The sequence below is a fragment of the Lemur catta genome, chromosome 23 (genome assembly GCF_020740605.2).
Source record: "Lemur catta isolate mLemCat1 chromosome 23, mLemCat1.pri, whole genome shotgun sequence".
Classification (NCBI taxonomy): domain Eukaryota; kingdom Metazoa; phylum Chordata; class Mammalia; order Primates; family Lemuridae; genus Lemur; species Lemur catta.
The window spans coordinates 6234229-6259520 of record NC_059150.1 but is presented as its reverse complement, the minus strand read 5'-3'; the positions used below and the strand labels follow the sequence as shown (position 1 = coordinate 6259520).

At 54.1% G+C, this 25292-nt stretch overlaps 1 protein-coding gene across 11 annotated transcripts; it reads left to right on the top strand.

Annotated features, from left to right (window-relative positions):
- Positions 1 to 339: 339 nt before the first annotated feature.
- Positions 340 to 15395, top strand: BLACAT1 (BLACAT1 overlapping LEMD1 locus). Of its 11 annotated transcripts, XR_006731137.1 has the most exons (5): positions 340 to 630; positions 1022 to 1108; positions 6957 to 7068; positions 7832 to 7919; positions 8213 to 8529. XR_006731137.1 is itself a non-coding variant. In XM_045536526.1 (3 exons), the coding sequence occupies exon 3, from the start codon at positions 9278 to 9280 to the stop codon at positions 9377 to 9379; it is 102 nt and encodes a 33-aa protein (XP_045392482.1). In that variant the 5' UTR covers positions 340 to 630; positions 6957 to 7068; positions 9241 to 9277; the 3' UTR covers positions 9380 to 15395. The 11 variants fall into 11 exon arrangements, 3 of the variants coding, with proteins under 3 accessions (XP_045392482.1, XP_045392484.1, XP_045392483.1); XR_006731136.1 differs by lacking the exon at positions 1022 to 1108 and having other exon boundaries at positions 6962 to 7068; XR_006731131.1 differs by lacking the exon at positions 1022 to 1108.
- The last annotated feature ends 9897 nt before the right edge of the window (positions 15396 to 25292 follow it).

Below are 25292 nucleotides of genomic sequence, written 5' to 3'. Positions count from 1 at the left end.
AAGGAAATAAAAAGACAGACAAGTGCTGACCTGGTCCTCCCAGGGCAGGGGAGTGGCGGAGCGCAGTGGGGCTGCAGAGAAGGGGAGGGGGCGGGCAGCAGAGGGGGCTGCGGGGAGCCGCCTCAGGTCTCCTGCCAAAATTTAAACCATAAAAAAGCCTGAGGGGAGCGGTAGGGGAAGGAAGGAGAGAAAGGATACGGGGAGGGAGGGAGGACGGCACAGCCCCTCCGCACCAATAGCCCGGCAGGGGACGTGAGTAATACACGGCTGGTTCAGAGGGAGGGAGATCAAAAGCGCGTAGATACAAGAGGTTTGTGCTTCACCGACCAGACAGCCAGAGGCTCAATGAGACCTTTGTTACCCGGGCCCAAGTCAGGGTTGAAGGAATACCTGACTGCCCCGCTGCCCGGCCCACCCCCACGACCGCTGTCCTCGGGTGGGGGAGGGGCGGGTCACAGTGAGTCAAGTTGAGTCGGGCACGGCTCAGGCCTGGCCGGCGCTGGGCGGGCAGAGGAGGGAGCAGGCCTGCCCTTGCCGGGCGGGGAGCTTCTGGGATGAGTGGAGGAGTAAGTGGCGGCCCGGAAGGCAGGAAGTAGCTCTGCGGGACACTTCGAGGGAGAGGACTGCCAGGTGAGCAGCCCCTGGGACCCCCGGCCCCTGGCCCAATATCCCCCGAGAGGGAGCTGAGGGCATTCTGCCTGGAGCTTTGCGAAGGTCCTGGGGCTGGGATTCGGGGCCCATGAGAGAGGAACCAGAGGCTGCCAATGGCCCGGAGTTCAGGCGGGAAGCTGGGGCATGCCCAGTTGTTTAGACCTAAAGGCTGGGCAAGCCTTGGGGGCGGGGTGCTGTTGTTGGGGAGGGCAGGACGTCCAGTTTAAGGAGGGCTGCTCCAGCCAGGGTCCTGCAGAGGGCCAAAGAGCCTGCCCCTGAGGCTGGGTGGCTGGGGTTGGGGTGGCAGCTACTCCCTGGCAGAGACAGGGCCTGGGGCTTCTTACCATGCTACTGGGGGTCCCTGAGAAAGGTCAAGGCTGTGCCTGGAGGTCTGAGTCCCCTGGAGGCCCACTCCCCTGAGGCTGATGCCCACAGCGGACCCATCGCAGCAGAGGAGGTGAGGAAATGGTGTGTGTGCTTAGACCACACCTCTTCCAGGGTCCTGAGACCTTTGTTCCCCTCAGCCCAGCTCTTCAGCCCAGCGCTGGAGATGCCTGCGCTGAGCACCGACCCTGCCAATGAGGGTGGCAGAGCACCCAGCACCCTCCCTTGGCGTCACCCAGGCAGGGCTTCAGAGCTGGCTGGCGGGGAGTTCAGCTCTAGCTCTTTTCCTGCCCACAACCAGGTCTGGAGATGGAGATCTCACTCTCCTCCAAACCAGGCAGGAATGAGTACAGCTGGTAACCCCTGAACCGGCCTGGGAAGCGTGGAGCAGCCCCCACCCCTAGAAACTTGTTTGCCCCTGTAAAGAGGAGGCAGGCCCTTGTCTCTGGCCTCCTGTGCCCTCTCTGCTTCCTGCGGCTGGACTAGAAAGGGTTAAGCTGTGTAAGGAGGGAGCCTAACATCGGGCCAGTCCGGCACTGGCAGCAGCAGCCTTGAAAACATCTGGCCTATTCTCCTGGGGAAGGGGTAGTTAAGGACCCGGGGCTGGGGGGCTGGAAGCTAATTAAGGGAATTTGAGGAGGTCCTTCCTGGCCAGGATGCTGCCCCTCCTCGTACCCTGGAGTGAGGGCCATTGTGTGTGCCTTTGTAGGGCAAGAACTGGAAGCTCATTACTCAGATGGCTTTAGTGCTCCTGGGGCCGGCAGGTGGTGGGGGATGGTGAGAGAATGGAACCTGGGGGGCCCAGGACTTCCAGGGAGGCAGTAGGGGGGTGGTGAGAAGGGGAGGGAGGGCTCCCGAGGTGCCCCCAGCTTCTCGCTTCCTTTTGAGATTCCTGCCGCTGGACCCCCTCAACTCTGCTGTGGCCTATGGCTTTTCATTCCTATGTGATTGCTGTTCCAAACTCATGTAGGGCTAAAAGCCATGGGCTACAGTGAGGGGCGTGCTCCTTCTCCTGCAGCAGCTGCACCTCCTCACAGGACCGGGTTCAGAGCCAGCCACCAAGGGGGCACCAGAAGGGGGGGATCTGGTACCCCTGAATCTGGGGCTGGGTTGTTTGCCTTGCCCAAGTCACTTCCCCTCTGGACCTGTTCCCTCACCCTGAAATGAAGACTGGGCTGGTAATTCCAGAGGGAGATTCCCCTCGGAGGAAGGAAGGAGACATTCAGGCTGTGCTGATGTCCCTGAGTCGGTTCCTTCCCCCTTGCTAAGTGACGGAGGCCTGGCTCAGGGCCAGAGATTTGGGGGCTGGAGACAGGAGCAATGGGCTATGAAGACTTACTTGGGCCTTTGCTCAGTGCCCCCAGGGCAGCCCCCGCTTCTCTGCCTCCCTCCCTGCACTCCTCCTTTCTCTGTGGTCAGCTTGGAATCCTCAGCCTTTCTCTCTGTAAGGAGATCCCCCAGCTCTTCAGTCGCTGAAATGGGAGCACTCGGGCTGGCCACGGGGGAGAAGTTCTGCAGTGAAACTAGGAAGGCAGCAGCTCCCCATGGACACCAGGTTGGCGCCCAGGGTCCCTGGCTCCTGGTGCACCACCCGCTCCAGCAGTTTGCCTCCCTGCTGCCTTGTGTGAATGGCACCTGCCCTCCTTACTCCGCTCCTGCCTGTCACTCAGCTTGCCTGGCTGCCTCCCCTGTGCTTATTTCTATTCCTGCATTTCCTCCCCCTGCCCCTTTCAAACCTGCCTGACTCCATCCCTGCCACCCTGGAAGACTCCAACAAGTGGCAGTAAAGCAGGCAGTCCGGCTGGAGTAACAGAGGCAGCATTCTCGCCCCCCAGTCCCGTTCCTCCTCTGCACTTCCAGGCCCCAGTCTGTCTAAGACAGACCACTGAGGAATCAGAGAGAGGACAACATTTGGTATTGAGAATCAGAAAGCAAGTTACTTACAATATCTCAGAGCCCTTAATTTCCCCAACCAACATTTACAGAGTGTCTACTATGTGCCAGGCATGATTCTAACCATCTTATCTGCATAACTCATTTACTCCTCAAGACAGTCCTATATATTATCAGCCCTTTTTGCTTATGGGAGATCTGAGGCACAGGGGAGCTAAGAAACTGGCCAAAGTTCACATGGCTAGTAAGGGGGAAAGCTGGGATTTGAACCCAGGTGGTCTGGTGCCAGAACCCGTGCTCTTAGCACATGGTGCTGGATGTTGGCAGCGCCAACACCAATGCATGGGGAAACTGGGCAGTGCCATACTCACATGGGGGGCTCCTCGCACAAGGTCTCTGTTGGGTGTGTGTCCATGAATTGGCCCCATGGCCCAACTCCAGTCACCCTTTGTCTGTCAATGGCTTTCCTTTTCCAGCAGGAGCAGGGGGGCTAGGATCAGAACAATAGGGGAAGCGAAGAGAAAGCCCAGGCCAGCTGGGGTTTTGCTGGGGCCGATCCAGGCTATTTCCCCCCTGCCCCAGCTTAGATGGTGAAAAGAACAGGGAGGAGAATCTGCCAGGGTTTCTCGCTTGCCCTCTGGGTTCTCTCGCCCAGAGATCAGGGATGGCTGGCACCTTCCTCCACTTCCCTCGCTGTCCAGCTGCCCCAGGCTCAGAATGAGCCTATCCTATTCCCTACCCTGCCCTGAGGACGTCCAGGCACTCCCGACCTCCTAATTGGGTAGTCAGGTTGGAGCAGTGCCCTCTTCCTGCCCCCTGCAACCGGGCCCCTCCCAGGAATCCTGCTGTACAGTTTGCAGGGGAAGGTCCCGGCACCAGGCTGGGCCTGGGAAGAAGCAGACAGATGAACCGTTCCAGAGACTGTACCTCGGTAAAGCCCCAGCAAGGCAAGGCACTCTGCAGGGACTGCAGAGTGGAAGTCTGTTGAATGAATTAGGAACTAGGAGGAAAGGGAGTTGGGGTAAAAGAGCTAAGTTGCCTCCAGCAGGGACACAGAGCTAGCCCAGGACTCAGCAACTCACCTGAGACAGTCCTGCCTTCCTGGGGCTGGGCCTGGGGTGCTTCTGGGGTTACAGAGTTGGAGCTCTTTTCCATTCTTTGTCTCTTAGCCACTGCCAGTGGGGCAGGCCTGGAGAAGATATACAATTATATATTTTACATAATTGTTGAACTGCATTGAAAAGGCAAGCTGGCCTCCTGCCCTCTCTCCCTGGAGGATTCACAGATCAGAGGGCTGTGTCTGTCCTGTCCCCTGCCTGCAGACGGCTGAAACTTAAAATATTCCCAGCAGTCTAAGGCTTTTTGACAGTCCTCAGATATACCCAGCACAGGCCTCCCTTGGGAGAGTGGGCCCCTGTATAACAACACTGAGATTCAGGTGACTCTCTCTTGTTATACTTGTTCCATTTTTAGTGGAAATGGAGTTTGACTGCTAAGCCACACTGCCTTCAAAATATAAAGATTATTGGGAGAAAATCTCCATCGCCATCTTTAGAAGGGGACAGCACTCAAGTCTGACATTTGGGGTCTATTCTGGCACTGACAGTCTGGGCCCCCAGCTTCCTAGCTGCTGCTACATGTCAAGTTGATGACCCCAATCTTGCTTGTGATGACTCTTAGGGTGGGCCAGCCTCTGCCAGGCAGGACCAGGAAACCCTGGACGCAGGGCATAAGGACATGTCAAGACTATTGCTGTTCCCATCTCGCCAGAGCCCATGGCCCCCCAGTAGCTCGGAACCACTGATAATGCTCACTGCCCTTGTAGTCTAGGGAAGTGGAGGGAGCTTTTGCTCTTTCTCCATAGGTGGGCAAGCAAGAAACAAGGGGGGCTGGCCTTGGCAAGCTAGCGTCTGTGGCTTCCAAGGCCATCAAAGGCAGAGAGGGCCTTGGCTTATGATTCCAGGGCCTCAATAAGCCGGAGGCTGGAGGTCAGTCTCAGGCAGGCCAAGAAGGAGTTAACCTTCAAGGAGAACACAGGCTTCTCCCAGACTGGAGGCCTGTGCCCAGCTTTGCTGCTGCCAACTCCGGGAAGAAATCCTGGGATCTGTAGTTTTGCCACCACCCACCCCTGGCCTGCCTGTTTATCAACACAGTCTTGTAGACTACAGTTCCCAGAAACCTGCAGAGACTAGGCTTTGGGGGAAGGGGTGGGGTAGGAGCCTCCGTGGCGGCCAGAGGGAGAGGGAGAGGGAGGAGGTGGGGAGAGAAAACTCAATTCACCCCCTTCCTTTTTAATTCTTTCTCCTGGTGTGTCTGCTCCACCGCCCGAGCTAATCCCCCAAATCCGGTCTCCTAAGCCGCAGCTGCTTCCCTTCGCAGTGATGAATGGCTCTGGGAGGGAAGGTGAATTCATATTTTAATTACTGAGGCGCGGTGCTAAGGGAGCAGGGGAGGGGGCGGAGGGCTCAGCTTTGTTCTAGAGGCGCCGAGGGCACACCCTCCTCACTGGGTCACTTCTCTTTTGCCCTTTACCTGGGGTGGGGGGTGGCGGGGAGTGAAGGTGGGAGGTGTCTTGCTGGAAGCTCCTCTGCTTCTGCCTTGGGAAGGGACTGGGGTGGGGGGCACAAGGACAATATCCCTTTTTTGTTTGTCAGAGGATTCCTGGCATGTCCCAACACTTGTAAATATCTTCCTCCCTTCCACCCCCACTGCCGCCCACTTGGATGGAGGACCTTGCCAAAATTCAAGACACCTAGGAGTCTGTGGGCTGCAAGCCTGGGGCCATGGCTTTCTCTTCATCTTAGTCTCTAGTGTGCTCCGAGTCCCCTCTTCTTGGTTCTTCCACATGTTCAAGCTGCCTCTGACCCACTGCCCCATTTTTGCCTGAGCTGCTAGGGTGGGAGGACCCGGGGAGGGCATCTGGCATAGGGAGAAGATGTGGGGTCGGGGCCAAGGGAAGGGGTCTGCAGGAGGCACGGGAGGATGGATGCCCTGTGGACTGGCATCTCTTGTGCGTGGCTCCCACAAAGCTGGCTGGGCAGAGGATCTCCTGGGCCCCCAGACCCCTGACCATCTTGGACCTGAGCTGGAGAAAAGCCCGCGAGGAGGATGGGGAAGAAGCCAGGGCCAACAGCTTGCAGTCAGATGCAGCCAACTGTGCGATAGCAGGAGGCTTGTCCAGTGTCCACCCCCCTCTCCTGCCTATTTTGGGTTTCTGGGGGCTGTTTTTCCATTCCTTAGTCCCTCCCGGACTGTGGGCCTGAGAATGGAGGTGGTGGGTGGGAGGGGAGTCCCCACCATGAGCACAGACTAGGAGGAGTGGACCCAGGCGCTAGACCAGACCCCACCCCCACAAGTAGACACGCTGAGAGCAGAGTCATCAGGACCTGACTTCCCAGGGGAGCGTTCAGTTGGTGCTGGAGCACCTGCCAAGTGTGAAGGGGTAAGGACAGGGAGGAGGGTCCACAGGACTCCTGCCCAGGGAAAGCAGAGGGGAGCGGAGACCACAGCCCTGGCAAAGGGGCTCCCCAGGTACCTGCTGGGGGGGGGATTCTGAGGGAGGAGGAGTGGGCCCACAGTGGGCAGGGACACTGCAATGGGATGGGATCCTCTGTCCCATGTCACCCACTTCAAGGGCTGGCCCTGTGATCTGCTTGCTGCAGACAGAGCCTACGCTGCCTCCACTGCTTGGCGCTGCTCCTTGCAGCGAGGACCCCATCAGGCCCCGGTAGAGACGCAGAAGGACACCTGAGTACTTAGATCCAAGAGCTCGGCAGAATAACCAGGCCCCCTTCGTTATACTTTCTGCCCTTAGATGCAAGAGCCAGGACAGCCCCTGGCCCAGCTCCTGACCAGCTTCATTCAACTCTCCCTTCCTCTGACGTGCAGGTTCCGGTTCCTCCTACGCCTGCCCACACCCTTGCTCAGTGACAAGCTGAGCAAAAAAAGCCAGGATTTTCTCATCCTCCCCAAAGCACCCCAGGGAAGAATGCTCACTTAAGGGGGTGTATTTTGCTCTTTTCAAAAAGAACAGGCACTGGAGGGGCAGTGGGGTGAAGAGGGAAGAGGATCCATGCACCCCGGGACCAGAGCTGCACCTAGACCTGGAGCGGAGCTGTGATGCTCAGAGCTACTTGCCCGGTGCGTTTGAGTCGTGTGCTCCTTCCCCAGATGAGCTTTGCTACGCCTTCGATTTCTCCCCATATACTTTTCTATAACCGTGGGATGCTTTGTTGCTGGTACCCTTGGCTTACACCCGCAGCAAGGGAAGCCCATGCACTGCAGTTACTGATCACAAGGGACCCTACCTGCTCTCCCTCCCTTCTTCCTGATCAGGGTAGGCCTTCCAGCCCCTCAGGTTTGGGGTCTTAGTGTTGACCAACCTGGTACACTGAAATGAGGAAGTGGAGGCCCAGAAAGAGAGCCAGTTGCCCAGGATGACGAAGCATGTTGGCATCCAAGCCAAGAATAGAACCCAGGCCACCTAAGCCCCAGTGTGGATTCCTGTCTCTCTCTAGGTTTGTCAGAGGAGGGATCCAGAGAGAGCTGCAGTAGATAGATCTAGAAATATAGTAGTTGTGTCTCTGCTCTGTCTATATATATCCCGGAGATTGCTCTCTGCTCACTATATATACTCCACCGGAGTGGGTGTGTAAATGGTGCAGGAAAGTGGGTTATTAAATAACCAGCCTGCCTACCCATGCTGACTCAAGCTGGGCCTCCTGCCCATCCGGCTGGCCAGTGGCAAAGCGTCGCACCTATTAATTACAGCTATTAGCTACGTGACCAAGACGTGGAGAGGGTGGGAGGGGAGAATCCCGACAGGAGCTGGCCCCACGGTGGGCACTCTGCCTGGTGGGGGCTCAGCTCTGCCTGGAGAAACACGAAGGAAGTTTGCTCACAGGGGCAGGATTGGCCAGACCCGTGGAACTGCCTAGAGAGCCACCATCTGGACAGGCCGGGTTCCTCAAAAACAGTGGAGCGCTTTGCAGGTGTGCCTTCTGGGGGGGCCGGGACGCCCTGTGCAATCTCCGTTGCATGAGGGCTGGGGAAGGGAGGCCCCTCAGCCTCCTTATCCTAAGCCCCTCAGACACAGCCTCCTGCCTGCCTCCTTCTCCCTGGCATTTGGGCCTCACTCACCTGCTTGCCCCAGCGTCCTCCTGAGAGAGAATGGCTCAGACCAGGCCCAGGAGGCAGGCCTGACCTCCTCGCGGGGTGCTGTCTTTTGTTCTCAGTTTCTCCGCTTGAGCTCACTTGAATGCACTTCTGCTCCCTTCAACAACAGGCCCAGGGGCAGAGGAAGGGCAGAGAGGTGAACTGGAAGAATCTGCAGGTGGCTACGGCTAGGGAAACCTAAATGAGCATTTGGAGAAAGATACTCTCGCGCACTGAAGCTGCTCTCCTCGCCCCTCCCACCCGCAGCCAGACTGCCACAGATGCCAGGCCGCCCTTGGCTCCTGCGCTGCGGGCGGGGTCAGCCAGGGGTAGAGGGGCCCACGTGCCCAGCTGCGGCAAATCCAGCCTCAGCCTCCACTGCAGACTTACTTATATGCCAGGGAAGAAACTGTATCTTTACCCTTTTGCACCTACCTCACAGGCCCTTTGCCCAGCATAGATGCTAAATAAAATAGCCTGCTGGCTAAAAGAGCTCTCTTTGCTGTCTGTTCTCTACATGGTGAGGACCGGGGTTTGTGTTGCTCTGAGCAGTCAAAGGAAGAGCGTTATGCTCTCCCTGTAGGTTTCCCTGAGGGTGTCAGGCAACTTGGGGTTGTTAAGGAAGCTCGCAGGAATCTGTGGCTCACTTCCAGGTGTCAAAGTAGAGGCTGTGCTGGATGAAGGAGTTTCTTCGAGCTTCACAAAATCCCACACTTGGATCGTGGGATGTGGGACCTACAGGAGGGAGTGGAACCTCTCCCTCGAACCTATGTAAGGTGGCACAGGCAGAGCTTATTTTGAGCCAGCTCGCTTCCTGTTCCCCATCCACAGGTGCATGGTGACAGGTGAGGCCTCGGGTGGGAGGGGGTCAAAGGAAGCAGCAACTTTCTCCGTCCTGCTCTGGACTCCCCCAGGCTCCAGTTTGAGGGATGACATCAGCTCCACACAGATCGGGAAACACTGAGGTTTCAAAGAGGCTCTTGTTTGGTGGCTGACTCCTCCCCCAGCCCGTGTGAGAGACCTGGCGGGACCTGGGCAGCCTCAGGGAGTGGCAGTGGCTCTCTCTAGACCTGGAGTGCTCTGGGAGCATTAACCCCAGCTTGCTTCTCTCTTCCTGCCTTCCTCCTGCCCCGCTTCCTCCCCTGCCTTTCCCTACAGGTCTTCTCTGGTGAGCGCCCCCAGCCTGGCCCAGGGCATGCCCCAGTTCACTTTCGCCTGCTTCTGTGGCCTCCACGGCTTCTGCAAGATGAAGAGGAAGAAGGAAGAAGTTCACAGACAGCGGGAAACGGCAGTGTGAGCAGAACCAGGGCCTCCTCGTCAGCCCCCAGCAGGTCCCAGCCTGATGGTGGCGGCTTCTGGCTGGGGCTCAGAGCAGAGAGCCATGTGGGCGTCTGAAGTCTTGATTTAGCTGGTGCTCTTCTCAGCCTGACTCTACCCCGAGGGCATCGGCCTCCCCTGTGCCTCCCAGCCTCCTGCCCACACCCATGAGCTTGCAGCCCTGAGACCTCCCTGGAGAAAGGCCCTGGCTGCACAAGGGGAATCCCAGGACCTGCCAGAGACTGAGAGGCCCCAGGGAGGCCAGGGTGTGCTCTGGGGACTGTTCTCAGGGTGACCCCTCCCTGCGCTGTGCCTCCCGGGGCTAGGAGAGCTGTTGCTAAATGGGAAACTGGCTGCTCTAGCAGGGAGACTCCAGCAGCCCGGACCCTGGGGAGGCCTCGGGCAGGTTGGCAGGTTGGCAGGGCAGAGGTGTGAGACAACCACCCCCAAACCCAGGATGGAGGCTGTCCTGGGACCCCAGGACCTGGGGCAGGAGCCTCTGCAGAACAGCTTCACAGCAGCGTCCTCCTGGGCCAGGTGCGCCAGGGCAGAGGTGGCCAGCCAGTCATGAGTAGCAGGGCGGGGGCCCCTGCTCGCCCCCGCACACCAGAAAGCTCTCTCTCCCCCAGCCCTGGCCCTGACCCACCCACTTCCATGACGTCTGTGCCTCCCTGGCAGCAGCACAGATGTGGGGAGGCCTGGTCCCCAGGCCCCGACTCCCCTCCTCAGGGACTGTCTGTGAGCGGCCGGACCGAGGGACCCGTCTCCCGGACTAAGCTGTGTCCTCCCTTTGTTCTCCTGTCCCCTTGCCTCACCCCTGCCTCTTCCTCCTCTCCTCGGAAGCCACAGAGGGGCTGTGCGTGCATGTGGTGCCTTCAGGGGGAACTCTTGGGGTGGGGGGACCTCTAGGACTTCCCTTGACTTTCCCTGTAATCCCACCCCCAACAGCCTTCCCCTGCCCTCGCCCCCAGCCCACTTCCAGGAGGTAGGAGGCAAATGAAAAAACATTTCCCTCTTTCCCTCCTCTTTCCTCCCTGCCCCATTTTGGTACAACTTAGCCTCTGTCTTTGGGGCTGGGGGACACACCGCAGACAGGAATGCCGGTGGTAGAGACGCTCAGGCCCAGCCTGTCACTCCAGGGAACTGCCCAGCCCCAGCGCAATCAGATCCGGCCAGCACCCAGGGACGGAGTAACCCTCGGCCGACTAGCTGGCGACCCAGGCAGAGGAGGTCGGGGTGCAGGACAGGAGAGCCGCGCTCCGCATCCATGGCATGTGGGCATCTCTGGGCAACTAGGGCGGGCAAGAGGCCTCCTTGGCAGCTTTGCCCAGAACCTGGGAGAGGCAAGGGCACACTCTGCGCTGGCAGCCTTTGCCTGTCCAGCTCATGCCCACGCCCAGGGGCGTTTCCTGGACTTTGGGCAGATTTGGTGGCATCCAGGCTGTCTTTGTGAGGCCTGAGCACAGCCAGAGTGCCCTCCTCCCATCCTCCAACCCCTCCTTGGCCCCCTCCTCCCCGCCCCGCCTTCTACAATCTGTTATTTCCTTTTATATCCAAAGAATTATAAACAGAAGTCCTTCCCTCAAGGAAAGAGCAAGATTCAGCAATAGAGTTCAGCGGGGTCACAGGGACAGGAGAGAAACTCCCTGGTTCTTTGTCCCCTTGGACAGTAGAGGGCTTGGGTGAGACGGAGATGGGCAGAAAAGCATTCAGGGGCTACCTTGATACAGGGGCCAGACAGCTGGCCTTGGGGGCGCGTGTGTCCCTAGAGGTGGCCTGCAAGGCTGCAGTCCTGGAGAAGTCACTCCTGTGGTGGCGGATGAAATTGGACCCCCAGAGACTCAGAGGTGTTGGGTGTTGTGTCCTGACCACATGGGCTCACCTGGAGGGAAGGTCAGGAAAGTGGAGAACAGACACTCCGGGGAGGGGGTGACCAGGGAGAGCTTTCCCCATGTGCGCATCTCAGAGCTTGGCAGGGATCGCAGCTGCAGGGTTTGGCGGCGAGCCCTTTTAGAGCTCTCTTCCCCTGGGAGAACTCTCTTGGCTCCAGAACAATACTGGATATCTTGAGTCCTTGCTATGGGAACATGGGTAGGGGCCCAAGGTCAAGGCATTCTGAGTGGAGGTCCAGCTGGTGCCTGCAGACAGCTGTCCTTAGCCTCCAAGCTGGTAGACTCCTCCTCACCCAGGGCTAAGGCTGGGGCCAACACTGCAGCTAAAATGGCCTGAGTAGGAGGCAGCAGCAGGAACAGCAGCTTCTAGCCAGACATACCCCACTTTCTACTGTCCCTCAGTTTCCTTCTCAGAAAAATGGGACTTTGCTCCTCTTACCATCTTGGGAAGTGATCTGGATTCCTGTTCCCATCTCTATGTCCTTGGGTGAGCCCAGGGGACAGGTTCAATCCAAAAAGGCCGAAGCAGCCCCAGCATCCACAGACCATGCACCCTGGGCCTCTGACTTTGGTCCAGGCTTCTGTTCCTTCTGGGCCGGGCCTGAGTCTCATGCCTTCCCAGATGTCTGGCCGGATAATGTTGCCCTATTTCAAATTCCCTCCGCTCCCTGCCTGAGTAAAGGCCACTCCAGGGTTTCTCCCAAAGGCTTCACCTTGAGGTGGGGGCCCTGAGCTCTTGGGCTGAGGCAGGGCTGCGTGGGTAGATGATTCTGCGGAGGAGGCCAGGCCTCTTGTTCTTGCTGCACAGCACTGAGCGCTCCTGGTAGATGGGTGGGGGTCCCACCTCCCTGGGCTCCAGTGTCCCCATCTATAAAGGGACTTCCCATGCCCATTTCCCCTCTCGGGCTTCAGGCCACTGAACAGAGGAGCAAGAAGTGTGAAGGCTGCTTGGGGGCCTTGTGACTTGAGTGCTGCCCGGGACCCTGGCCCGTGGGACGCAAGGGGCTTCTTGTCTCAGGTTGAAACCTCTTTATTAGAATGTCATTTCCTTCTCCACTCCCAGGGAAGGGCTTTTTGAATGTAGCATATGAGTCCATAGAAATATATAGGGAGAATTGTTATTTTTGCCAAAAAAAAAAAAAAAGAGCAATAATTTAACTAACTGTAATATGCATGAGGTAGTACAATGGGAGCTCTGAGCCAGGAACTGGGTCTCCTGGGTTCTAGCCCTGCTTGGAAACTAATGACTATGTGGTCTTAGGCTAATCGTGTCTTATTTCTGGGGCTCAGTTTCCTCAACTATAAAGAGGGGATCACACTCATGTCCTCTAAGTTCTTTTTGTTGTTCGGGGCTCCATGAGTCTGGGAAGTTGAACCGCAATGGGGCTCAGGGCTGTGGAACCAGAGGGGTCGCGGGTTTCCCGTGCCCTAGCGGACGCGTTCTGTGCAGACAGCAAACGTGCATGGGGCGGGCGGGTGGAAGTGATATGGTGGCTCTGAGAAGTGGTGGTGGAGTGAGAGGGAAAGCCGAGTCACCCGGAGCTTCTGCCAGAGTCCCTCCTCAGCCAGGGCCCAGGACTCTGCAGCGCTGCCTCTCCTGGCTCCTCCCGCCAGGCCCAAGGGGAGTAAGTCAGTTGGTCTGGACTCTGACTCTGGGCCATCACGGGTGCCACTCTTGTGCACACTCCTCTCTGCCACACACATGTCACCACCCATTCCCTGCAGATACTCGAGGGATTCTAGAAGAGATGTCAAAGGCCGGTGCCCTGCCCCAGTTCTGTAACCTGTGGACTTCCCTTTGCACAGCTGCTCCTGTGCCGTCTCCAAGCTGATCAAACCGCCCACCTCCTGCCTTGCCTTCTGCAAGGGGAAGTACCTCTGGCTGGAATCTCCCTGTCCCTAGACCGAATGTGAATGTGCGTTTTGCCTGGTGGTTTGGGACATGCTGGTAGTGGGGTGGGCTGGTGACTGGATGGAGAGCCGCAGGCCCCAGCTCCCCCGAGTTCCTCCGCAAATCGCTTCCTCTCTCCCAGCTCCCTCCATATGAGGTGGCGATGAGTCCTATCCCCTCCCTACCTCAAAGGAAGGTGCCAGTGTAAGGGCACATGGTATCAGATGTGCCTAGATATGGCTGGAACTTTTGGAGACTTCACAACTGTGAAGATGGGCTTTTGCCAGAGAAGGAAATCTCGAGGCTCCTGTGGTCAGTGAGCTGCAGGCTGGTCCAGGAAGTCATGTTCGTCCTGAAGGTGGCTGCTGTGCCCAGCAGGTGATGGGCTGACAATACCGCAAGAACCAAGGACCAGAACCTATTCCCAAAGAATGAACGCTCTATCCCTCTGACACAAAAGCAAGAGCAAGAGATAGCTGTCACCACGTCACCCTGCTCCCAATGCAAACACAGCTCCTGAAGTCTGTGTTGCTAAACAGTCGAGGACCAGGATGTCTGGCTTATCGGAGTGAGTCCTCCAGACCCCATGCCATCCCTGGAGTGGCCAGTGCCCCCTGTGTTGGGGTTGTTGTAGCCAGTCCTGCCTGGGCTCCCTTCTCTAAATTCCCGTGGGATCAACGACAGACCATGAAGAGGAAACAGAAACCTTGGCTCTTCTCAGGGAGCCCAGGAGGCCAGGACCGTCCACTGGAGGGTGAGTGGTGGCTGTCCAGGGCATCCTTGGAGGAACTCCTTATGCTGAGGAAGAAATTCCAAAAGCCAGGAGCCCCCAAACCTGGGCAGCCCGGGCTCTGGCAGAAACCCCCAGGGTCTGGAGTTCAAGGGTTTTCCTGGTGGGCTACTGGTCTCTCTCCCTTCCCTTCTGGGGCAGCCATCTCTCCTTCAGCGCATTGCCGTGCTCCATCTGAGGGGCGGGAGGAAGGCAGGAGGGGGAGATGGCAGGACCCAGACAGATCCTCAGGACTCTCCCAGCCTCTGTTGCCATGGCAACACTGCTATTTTTATCCTGTTGTTCATGATGCTCAAAGCTCTGACTTTCTCTGTTCCATAGAGGCCAGGCTGGCTTCTGCCCTCATCCTTCAACACAGCACCTTCTCCCAGAGGTGCAAGGAGGGGAAAAAAAGTGATGGAGGAGAGGGGAACCCACTAGGTCACCCCTCAATGAGGGGGAACTGTTCAACAAGAATTTGCCTCTGCATTTTTTAGCCTTTGGTTTCCTACCTTGCTTGGCACCCAGTTTTACATTTTCTAGGAGATCAAAGCTCCCCATGGGCTCCCTGAGAGGCTGCTCCAGAGAAAAAAAGGAAGAGCCGCTGCTCAGGGGCTCTGATTTTCTTGGGAAAATCAGACCTGGTTCTGAGGAATGTCCTGTTGGTGTAAGCCAACCCTTGGCCTCCTGAAAGGGGATAAAGAGCTAAGTTTGGTTAATTAGCAATCAAATACACTCACTGTCACTGGGGAATCTAAACCAACACTTCCCTTTCTGCTGTCTCTCCACCAAAGAACTAGGACAAATGGCTCCCTGCCTTTGTCCAGTCTTTCTGTCCAAAGCAAAATAGCACATATTCTCCAAGCTGGAAAGCAGGCTCCTCCCCACCCCCAGTTGGGCAGCCACATTTCTTTCTAGGCTCTTGAAGGCAGGGTTTCATGAAAAGCTTTGTCAGAGCTGTTTGTTCTCTGTCTCTTCTTCCTGGCTCAGCCTCTGGTCCTCTCCTTATGTCCCCACCTCCATTGCAGTGGCAGGAGACCCCTGAGAGTCAATGGTGCTAATGTTCCCCACCTACATGCTCCTATGTAGGTTAGTGAGATTTGAACCCAGCAGCTGGGGTGGTTGGGTTGGGGGTGGTGCATTTCACATCCTCCAGACCACGACCCTGGAGACAGGTCCAGGTCTAAACGCTGTAAAGTAGCAATCTGTATCATGCTAAACTCCTGCATTGAGGTTCTGCCTCAGATGAACTGACTCTTGGATGGTTAATTTTCCTGGGGTGGCTGGGGCCCATTTACTAAGCTTCTAATTGGTTTCATTTTGGCTCAGGTTGCATGGTTTCCTGAATCTATGCACCTGGAGTAAGCACTTTTCTGGTTGCCACTGAAAAGCATGTCGGCATACGCTGCTCTGTTAATTGCTGTAATAAACAGACTTTATTATATCCCTTTGCAGTAAGTGAATTATGTTGTCAGGGTAGATGGGGCATCCGTGTTTATTTCACACTGTAATACACTGCAGCAGAAGCTAAACATTTGTTTCCACCAATTCTGCTGAGACGAGACAGAATAGAAACTGGGACGAAGAGCCAGGAGTGTGGACATAAAGTGAGGTGACGGGCCAAGGAAGAGGCTTTGGGAGACACCCTGAGCCCCCAGAACTCTGTGAACCTCAGTTGTGCTATCTATAGATTGAGGTGCTTTTAAGAAAGATAAAGGCCAGTTGGGTGTGGTGGCTCACACCTGTAATCCTAGCCCTCTGGGAGGCTGAGGCGGGAGGATCACTTGAGGTCAGGAGTTTGAGACCAGCTCTCGCAAGAGCAAGACCCCCCCATCTCTACTAAAAATAGAAAAAATTAGCTGGGCAACTAAATATAGAAAAAATTTAGCTGGGCATGGTGGCGCATGCCTGTAGTCCCAGCTACTCAGGAGGCTGAGGCAGGAGGATTGCTTGAACCCAGGAGTTTGAGGTTGCTGTGAACTAGGCTACACCATGGCACTCTAGCCTGGGCAACAGAGTGAGACTCTGTCTCAAAAAAAAAAAAAAAAAGATAAAGACCTCAGCTGGGCTTCTCAGAACTAAAGGCTGTGTATTCACAGAACATATAGGAATTTTCAGAAGAGAATTACAGAGAGAAAAATGCTATAAGATGGTATAACATTATGAGCAAGAATTATTATATCATGCGGTGTGTGTTTACATATACATAAAGCTGTTTTTTAAAAATGAATTTTTATATCATAACTCTACTTGGATTGGAGGGACAGAGATTCCAATGATCTCTGAAGCAGGGAACCCTGGGAGAGGGCAGAGATCTTGAGCCATCAGGGCTAACTCAAAGGCAGTTTCTTGCAAGGCAAAGGGTGGTTTGGGGCAGGATAAGACATAAGCATTACACAGGCAGCTCAAGTTTGGAGCAGTGGATTGATCCTCCTGAGAAGGTGGCCCCCTTTCAGGAGGATGGAGAGGAAAGCATGTTCAGGGCACAGATCCCAGGGATCCTTCTTTCCTCTTTGCCAGCATCTACAGACTTCTGCCCATGGCTGTATGTATGCACAGACAGAGCCAGCAATGACCTTGCCAGCAGGTTGGACGGGGAGCCTGTTCTGTCACAGGTGAGCCATATTGCCCCCAAATGCCTTTCCTCTCCAGGAGTCTGATTCCTGAAATTGCATCAGTGCTTCCTCTCTTTGACTTTAGGCTTTGATCCCCTGGGGTTTGTAGTCCAGGAGGGAGGCAAACACTGGGTGGTTATCAGGCATTTGTCCCACACCATCAGTGACTACATCCTATTCCCTCCTGGAGCAGATTTTGTTAGGATGGGGGAAAGAGCATGAGAGCATTGGTGTACAGTGGGGTGGAACTCTGCCTCCACCTCCCTTCCCCTCAACCGGCCACGGGAGGAAGAACACAAGACTTAGGTTCCAATCTCAATTCTCTTTACTAGCTGTGGCAGCCTAGAGAAGTCGCCTAATCTCCCCCAAACTCCATTTTCTATATGCAAAATGCAGGTAAAAATACCCACCGCAGAAGGTTTTGCAAGGGTCAGGTCAGATGGCCTGTGCTCAAGTGCTCACCTACCTCCCCCCCTGGCACAAAGCAGGCGTCCGACACGAGTGAACTGACAGGGTTAGTTGAAAGAATTACAAATGGCAAGCGTGCGTGTTGCATATCTCACATACTCCACCGCATCTAGCACACTGTTAGCTACAGAGTAGAAATTCAGTCAATACAGGTCGGATTGCACGTGAGGACACGGGCACGGAGAGGTCAGGGAGGACTAAATGGCTCACCTGTGGGCTAGATAGCGTCAGGGAGTAGACAAGGAATAGTGCACAAACATGCTTCTCCCCAAACGGAGCGTGACGCGGCGCAGCGCAGGCGACCCGGGCGTCCCCCAGCCCGGCCCGCAAACCGGCGGAGCGCTCCGGGCCGGCCCTTCCTCCCGCTGCAATTCGGGGAGCATCCTGCAGGCGGCGCTTTCCCCTCGTCGCAGCCTCAGCCGACTGGGGGCCGCGGGAGGGAGCGAGGGGTGAGGGGAAGTGTGGAGGAAAAACAGCCCCACGCGTCCCTCGCATATTTACATCTGAACTGTCAAAATAGTTATTTTTAAGTCGAGTTCCGTCTGCTGCCGGCTTCGAATCGAGCGGCGCGGGGGCGGGGGCGCCTCGCCGCGGAGGGAGGCGGGGAGGGGGGCGGCGCGAGTGCGCGTGCGCAGGGCGCCTGGCGGGCCGCGCGGGGCTCCCGGCCGCGGGGGCGCGCGCGGGCCGCGTGGGCTCGCGAGGCGGGAGTGCCGGCTCCTCCCCCGGCCACTTCGCACCCCGCCTCGGGGGCTGCGGGAACTTGGCGTCGGCGTGGGCTGCCCATCCTGGCTCTCCAAGGTGCTGGGCAGGTTCCCGCTGTCCCAAGGGAACCGCTCACCCCGTCCCAGGACAGGAGGGAGCTCTGTCCTGTCCTTACCTTCTCTGCACGACTTTGGTTGTCCACCTGCCCCCCCACCCCCGTCCCTGTAACCCTCCGTCTGGAAGTTCTTCTCCACAGCCCACCTCCGACACCTCCTAGCTACGGGGTGGGAATGACAAGGACTTGCCTTGTGTGTCAGGGGTTGGAAGAATTCATTTTTCTCTGCAAAATGAGGGGCCTGCTGGTTGGACACTCAGGATGCTTCTTTCTCTCAGGGGCAGTGGGATTTGAGGCAGACGCTGGCTGGCTCTGCTGCCATCAATATGTGTCCCAGCCCTGTCCAGTGTCTGCTCTGTAATGAGCAGTGTTCCGGAATGTCACCTCTGTTAATGGGGAAGCGGCACCTGTGCACAGCCGGAGCCACCTCTCTGTCTTCATTAGGCCTGGCTGCCGGCCGCCCTCGCTGGGTGACAGATGACAGGGATGAGGACTGAGAGCAGCAGCCTCCTGCTGTCCAGGATTCATTCCCAGACAATGACCCTGAATGCCTGTCCCTGCTCTGGCCCCACAACACCAAAATAGACACCTGAGAAAAATGCCCTTCTGGGGCGAAGTGCAGCAAGGACAGGTAACAGCTAAAAACCAGGCTAAGGAGAGTGGAGGAGTCATTTCTAGAAACAGACACCTTCCCTAGCCACTGTGATCTCCGGTTTAGATTGCATTTTGGGGTCTCTTCTTTCCCCCTACCCCAGCTGTCTCCACAGGCCACCTTTTATGTCTCTCCTAATAAATCTGTCCACCGTGCGAAAGTCACAGGATGAGGCTGTAACGGATGTTCTAATTCCAGACTTCCCTCTACCCTAGGCCTTCCAGCAAAATCCTGATCTCTTTAAATCTCAGCCCTCATATCCACCTGAGACAAGGGCATCGAGATGAGCCGAGCCACAAAATGTTGTGAGATGTTGACGTGGTTTCAGAGGACCCCACCAGGACAAGATCAATCTTCGAAAAACACCGTCATAGAGACCATGTTCCTCCGGTGCAGTTCAATGTACCCACCCTCCCTCCAAAGCTGTGTTACAGAGTTGTAGCATTTCCTTCATCTCCTCCACTGCCCGAGCAGATTAAACTGGATCAGAAGTGTCCTTCCATATCCTCCAGGTGACTGGAGGTGGAGGTGGGTTGGTGCCAGCCGTGGAGGGTTAGGAGCAGTGACAGTGATCACTTGGAACTGCCCGAGGCAACTGTCTGATCCAGAAGCTGCACGGATAGCTGGTGTCTTGACTGGCACAGGTGATGGAAGTGGTTTTCCACTGCCAGACCCTCACTTTGAAAGGCTGTGAGGGAACCACGTGGGGGTCTGGACTTTGCCTGTGAGACCTCTTCCCTGTCTCAGGGAAGGGCACCTCTGTCCCCCAAGATATGCAAGCCGGAAATCTCAGTCATCCTCTACACCCCCCAATCTCCACCCCACCTTCTCCCTCCTAAGTCTCCCTTACATCTACTTCTCTCCAACCCCACTGCTCCCACCTTGGTCCAGCCGTCACCCCTTCTTACCTTGCCTCTCCATTTTCACCTCCTACCACGCTCTCTCTTGTGCTACTCCAGCCATCCTGACTTTCTTGCTGTTCTAGGAACGTACACACACAGCCTTCCCTGCCCACCCAAACTAAATCAGACCCCTTCCTCCAAAGTCCTTCTCTATCACATCAATCTCTCTTGTTATCACGCTGAAATTTTCTTGTTCACTCCATTGTCTTGTTTGTCTGCTTTTCCCTCCTAGGACATAAGTGCCTGGAGGGCAGGAACCTCATTTGCTTTATTTATTAAATACCCTGGAATGCACAGCACCAAGGACAGGGCCAGGCACATAGCAGGCGTCAGGAAATATTTGTCGAAAGAATGAGTGAATGGTTTGCTGCACCATTCCTATCATCCTCTCCAGCAGCTGGAGGCATCTTTCCCAAATGCAACTGTCATCGCATCACTCCCCTGCGCAGAGCCCTTTGGTGACAGGATTGGCAAAATGTTGACAACTGTTGAAGCAGAGTGAGGGGTATGTGTGGGTTTCATTATGCTTTCACTTGTAATTTACTTCTGTTTGAAAATGTTTAAATTAAGTTTAAAAATTATGGAGACAAAAACCACCATAAAACCCTCAGTGGCTCCCACTGGCCTCACGACAAAGCCTAAAATCTACTTATGCTGCTTCCTAGGCCCTTGGCTGTCCCGGCCTTGTCCTTCTTCCAGCCTCGCCTCCCACACTCGGGATGCTCAGGAAACATCTCCACTGCCTCTTAGTACCAGAAACAGTTATAATTCCCTGGAACCGTTGTTTTGTTTTCATTTTATGAGTGTGGGATTTACTGGGGGTTTTGTGCAGCTGCTAGAAAGCTGGGTCACACCGCAGAGGCTCCTGCAGGTCTGGTGAATGTTGGGCCATTCGGGTTTCCATCTCTCTCTGCCTCATTCTTTCTTCATGTCATGCTGTTACTTTTTCTGTCTTCTTTTGCTTCCGCTTTTACTCTCTTTCTGTGGCTGTCTTCAGATCCTTGCTGGTGCAGAGTCCCCTTTGTGCCGTGGGAATTCAACTGTCCTGGGCTTTAGGGACAAGAATGGATGTCTCAGGATGCCCTCTCCATCTTGGGTTGTCTGGAGTCTTACTACGTGATGTTGCTGTCTGCCGCGTGCTTCTTTATGCTGAACAACGCTCTCCTCTTCCTGCAAGGTAAGCCCATTGCCTCGGGCGAGTGCTCTCTCTCACACACATTCTTTTGAGAAAAAGCAGATGCCTGACTGGCCTTTATTACGAGGAGAAGCTACTTTCAGTTCCCTGAGTTCCCAGGTAAAGGGGTGGGCTGCCATCCCAACAAGGTGAGGAGATGCCCCTGTCACCAGCGGTGTCCCCTCCCCGGCAAGAGTCCCAGCACAGGACCCGGTACCATGGCGCAGTACTGGGGCTTTACTCACAGCTCACGCCCTTGAGCACTTGCCACTGAGCACTTACCACTTAGCATTTATTGTAAACAGTGTTTTAAGCACCTGAGATGCATTAGCTCAATCCTCTGTAATTCTGCCAGGCGTGTACTGTTATTACTGTATTTTCATTTCACAGATGTGAAAGCCAGGGCCCGGGGTAACAGAGTTAGTGATATAAACGAAGGCAGTGAGACAAAATCCAGGGTACAAATGGAAGCAGTCTGGCCCCGGAGCCTGCGTTCCTCACCACTCGGAAATTGCCTCTCCAGGCCCTTTGGTGCTGTCCAAGCTCGTGGTCGGAGGCTGGTGCTCCAAAGTGTCCCTGCATTTCCTCCACTGCTACAGTCGTTACCGCTTTACATGGAGATGGGCTGAAGGACCCGCTGTGTCTCTCTCCTTGTCCTCTGTCTTTTCCATCCTGCCCTACACTGTTCCTGCTGTCATCGCTGAGTGCCCTCCTTCCGAGGCCACAAGGGGGACAATCTATCACTGGCAGCAGAGAGCCCCACACTGGAAGGATCCTGGAACCAAAAGGAACCCGGAGCCTAAACACCTTCACCAGAAATCCCAGAGCTCTCTGCAAACTGGTTCAACCATATCCATCCATTCATCTAAAGCAAATACTTTGCTGAAGCCAGGTATGGCCTGGTCTTGCCCCATTCCTACTCCCAAGCCTTTGTCCATGATGTGCCTTTGCCTGCAATGTCCATCCTTTTACTTCCTGCCAGTCCAGAGCAGACCTGTTCTCTAGGTCCCACTCTGAATTTCACCTCCTCCAGGAAGCTTTGCCTGAATACCTCCTGCTCCTTCCAACCAGGGGTGATTTTTCTCTGCTTCTGAACTTCGTGGCACTTACGGGTACCACTGTAGTGGTATGAGATTATGAACCTGGACCTCTTACCCTTACCCATGTGTTTTCGTTTTAGAGACAGGGTCTCTCTCTGTCACCCAGGCTGGATTGCAGTGGCACACTCATAGCTCTCTGCTGACTGGAGCAGCCTCGAACTCCTAGGCTCCCATGTGTGTTTTTGGTTTGTTTCTCTGTCTAGAATGTAATGCCTTTGAGGACAAGAACTGTATCTTAGATGGCCTTGTATCCCCCACTGGTTATCCAAAATTTTTTGCATGTGGTTTATGCACCATGAATCTCCATATGCAGGACTTGCAGGATATTAGGAAGGGAGCCCTCAAAATCATAATTACTTAATATCAAAGGTTTGGTTTGTCCTCATGGCAAGACTTGTTTTGGTTTTAAGAAGAACCTCAGAAAACAGGGTAGATGGGTAGTTACCTAACTTTGTGTAGCAGTGAATTTTTCCTTTAAATGTAATCTTCATAGGAATCCAATCTGCAATGTAGGTAAGGGGGGAGTTGTTCTGCCTGCCCTGGAGTGGGGCTGCCCTGTGCCCCCCACCCCTCCATGGCAGCTCCAAGCACTTCTGTGGAAACCTTGGGACTGGAGCATCATGGTTGGAAAACTGCGAGGGAAGATGACATCTTACTTCACATTAGAAGAATTTGCTAATTTAGGTTACTGGAAGGAGAAATTCTATACACTCATTTTATTAAAAGCATATTTGCTGCTGTGTTTATAAAATGGCAATTAAGCAACACTTTCCCCTTTGTTACATGCAAGTTTGCTGGTTTTTCTTTTTTCTCCGTTACCCTTGTTCGTGCCTTATTCTCTAGAAGGGAAGATGCTTCCGCCAGAACCCTTGCTGCGTTTGATGAAACAATCCACTTACTCTTCCATCTCCCCCATTAAACTGGTGGCTCCATGGGGGCAGAGACTGTGCTTCTCCTCCTCATCTTCAGCCTTAGCAAGGGACCTGGCGCGTAGTAGGTGCTTGGTTAACTGAGCTCCCAAGGGTTTGAGTCTCTAGTTATACAGCCACGTCTCAGTGAGCTAGACCTAGCTTCTTGAGCTCTGTGCTGTGGATGATCCCTGGTGAATTTCAATGTGGAGCTGGCTTCCTCCTGCTGCTCAGCCTGGGCCCCAGCCGGTTCCCTGCCCTACCCTCCCATTTCCCCGCTTCCCTGCCCAGCTGGCGTGGGCTCAGAGAATATTAGTTAATTTTAATATTAGCCTAAGAAAGATTAATTAGGAAGGCAAATGTGCTCTAAAAGGTGTAATTAATTCTAAAGCCAAATAGCAGAGAGTTATGGATTATCAGTGCTGCTGCTGCCTTCAAGTAGTGTGGATAATCAAGGGTTGACTAGACAAGTGCAGAATAATTTTTTAAGTGTCGGTGCTGTGTAGACCAAACTCCATATGGTTCCTTATGTAAGCAGCTCATGGCGGAGACAAAAGATTTGTCATGGAGGTGGTGCCTGTGCAAGTGCAGCGAAGGGGAAACACATAATCAAACATCCTGTTGTGGCCATTCTACCTCCTAAATCATTCATGAATCACGTGCCTTCCTCTCTAGTCCATCCCTGAACTGAATCATCTCTTTCCTAGGCTGTTCTAATAACCCACAAGTAGTCCTGCAGCCTCCAGACTCTGCCCTACCAATGAATTCATCCTCCAATCAGTATCAAGCTAAATTTAATCATGCCATCTCCCACTCAGAAACTTCCAAATGTGCCCAGGGGTGCAAGCCGAGCTCCTTAGCATGCCCCACCAGGTCCTTCACAAATTGGCCCCAGCCTATCCAACTTGACTCATTTCCCTTCTCACTCACCGTACTCCTAGAACATCTGTCCCCGGCCCCTTGTTTATAGGGCAAACTATTGCTCATCCCGGAAATCTCAGCCTAAATGAAATTTTTGGCTCTTAGGGGCTCTCAATTCTGGGCTCTTGCAGCACTATGTTAACACCTTATCTTATTTTCTTGTAATTATTTGCTTTCTTTTCTCTTTAAGGAGACAGTGAACTCCTTAAAAGAAGTACTGTAGCTTTTAGGTTTTTGTATTCTCCTCTCCCTCTTCCTGATTTAGGCCAAACATAATGCCTGTCCCATAGGAGATGATCAGTAAATAATTGTTGAAAGAAATTGGTCAGCTAATGATTTCAACAATGGTGCCAACCAGATCCGCTCATTAAAACCCAAACTTCCCCTCCCCACACTTCCCCGCCTCCCACCCCCAGTCGGTAGTAAATTCAGCTTGAAATATCTGGGGAAATGCCTCAGTTCTCCATTTCCTTTTGCCTGCTGAGCTGAGGCTCAGGGGCAGGTGGCTTCAGGAGGAAAGTCATCTGAAAATTGTGAGTGATGCAGACTTCAGACTGACAGCTGCTGATCTTTGCTTTAGTTGATTTCCCCCTTTGCAAATGGTTATTGGCAATTGAAACTGCAAATCTACTATCTGCTCCCCTATGTAAATTGCATTTACATTTAAATTGTGCATTCTTCCAAAGAATGGGGTTAGTAAATAACTGGCAGATTAAATTTGAGGAGAGGAAATTGTGCCCCACGTCAAACCTGAGACTGAAGTGACATCTGGCTTTTACTATTTCCGTTATTTCGGTTTAATAACAGCATGTGGCATTAAGGGAAGAGAAATTGGATCTACATTTTAATGAAAGAAGGAAGCTCTCAGGGTTTAGATACCTTATCATGTTGAATACCTAGTCGATTGGCAATTAAAACTTGCTTCCCTCAAGAAATGAAATATCTTTGCAGCCAGGGAGAGAATAAAAAACAAAAACAAGCTAATACCCAGGACTACACAGATAAAACTGAAGGAAATGGGGTGCTGCAAACACTGAAACTGAATATTTCAGGATACCGTGGAGTACAGGAATTCTTAAATGGAATAATGCTGACAATAGAATCATGAATGTATTCAAGAGAATATCTTCAGACAGAATAGTTTGCACATCATAGGGGGCTCAACCCATAGATTTTTGGTTAAGATCCTCTGATTTAATCCCTCTCAACCAAGCTTGTTTTAAACTCCAGAGATTTAACCAAGAAGATATTTGAGAAATGCCTGTTTCATGCCACTAGTCTGTTGAAATGGAAGCAGTTCCACCTGCTGGCTGCTGTTTTGTCGAAAGCAATTCTGGGAAATGTAAACAAAATGCTTGTGCATCTAATAACCCAAGCCTATCATTTATGTGCTTTGATTGAAACAAATGTGTCAATTTTCAAGGACTTTTGTTTGGTGAATCCAATGTTTGGATGTTGGTGAATGTTTGCATTACATGTTTATTTGGAAACTAATGCTCTATTCAGAAACTCTGAAGCCATAGCCCTGGGAGCCACAGCCTGGGAGCAGTTGATGAGATTTTTAACCACCCACCCAAAGGTGCTCAGCTCTCTCCCAGAATCTGGAAAGAGCTGAAATTATAGACTTCCATGGGCAAGTGTAAATAGGTTGGAACCTCCTGAGGAAGAGACTGGATGTGGAAACTCTCTGAGGCTAGGGCTCATGAATAGAATAATGGAAGATGTTTATATAACGCTTACTATGTGCCAGGCACTTTTGGTGTGTTGTAACTCAGTGAATAACG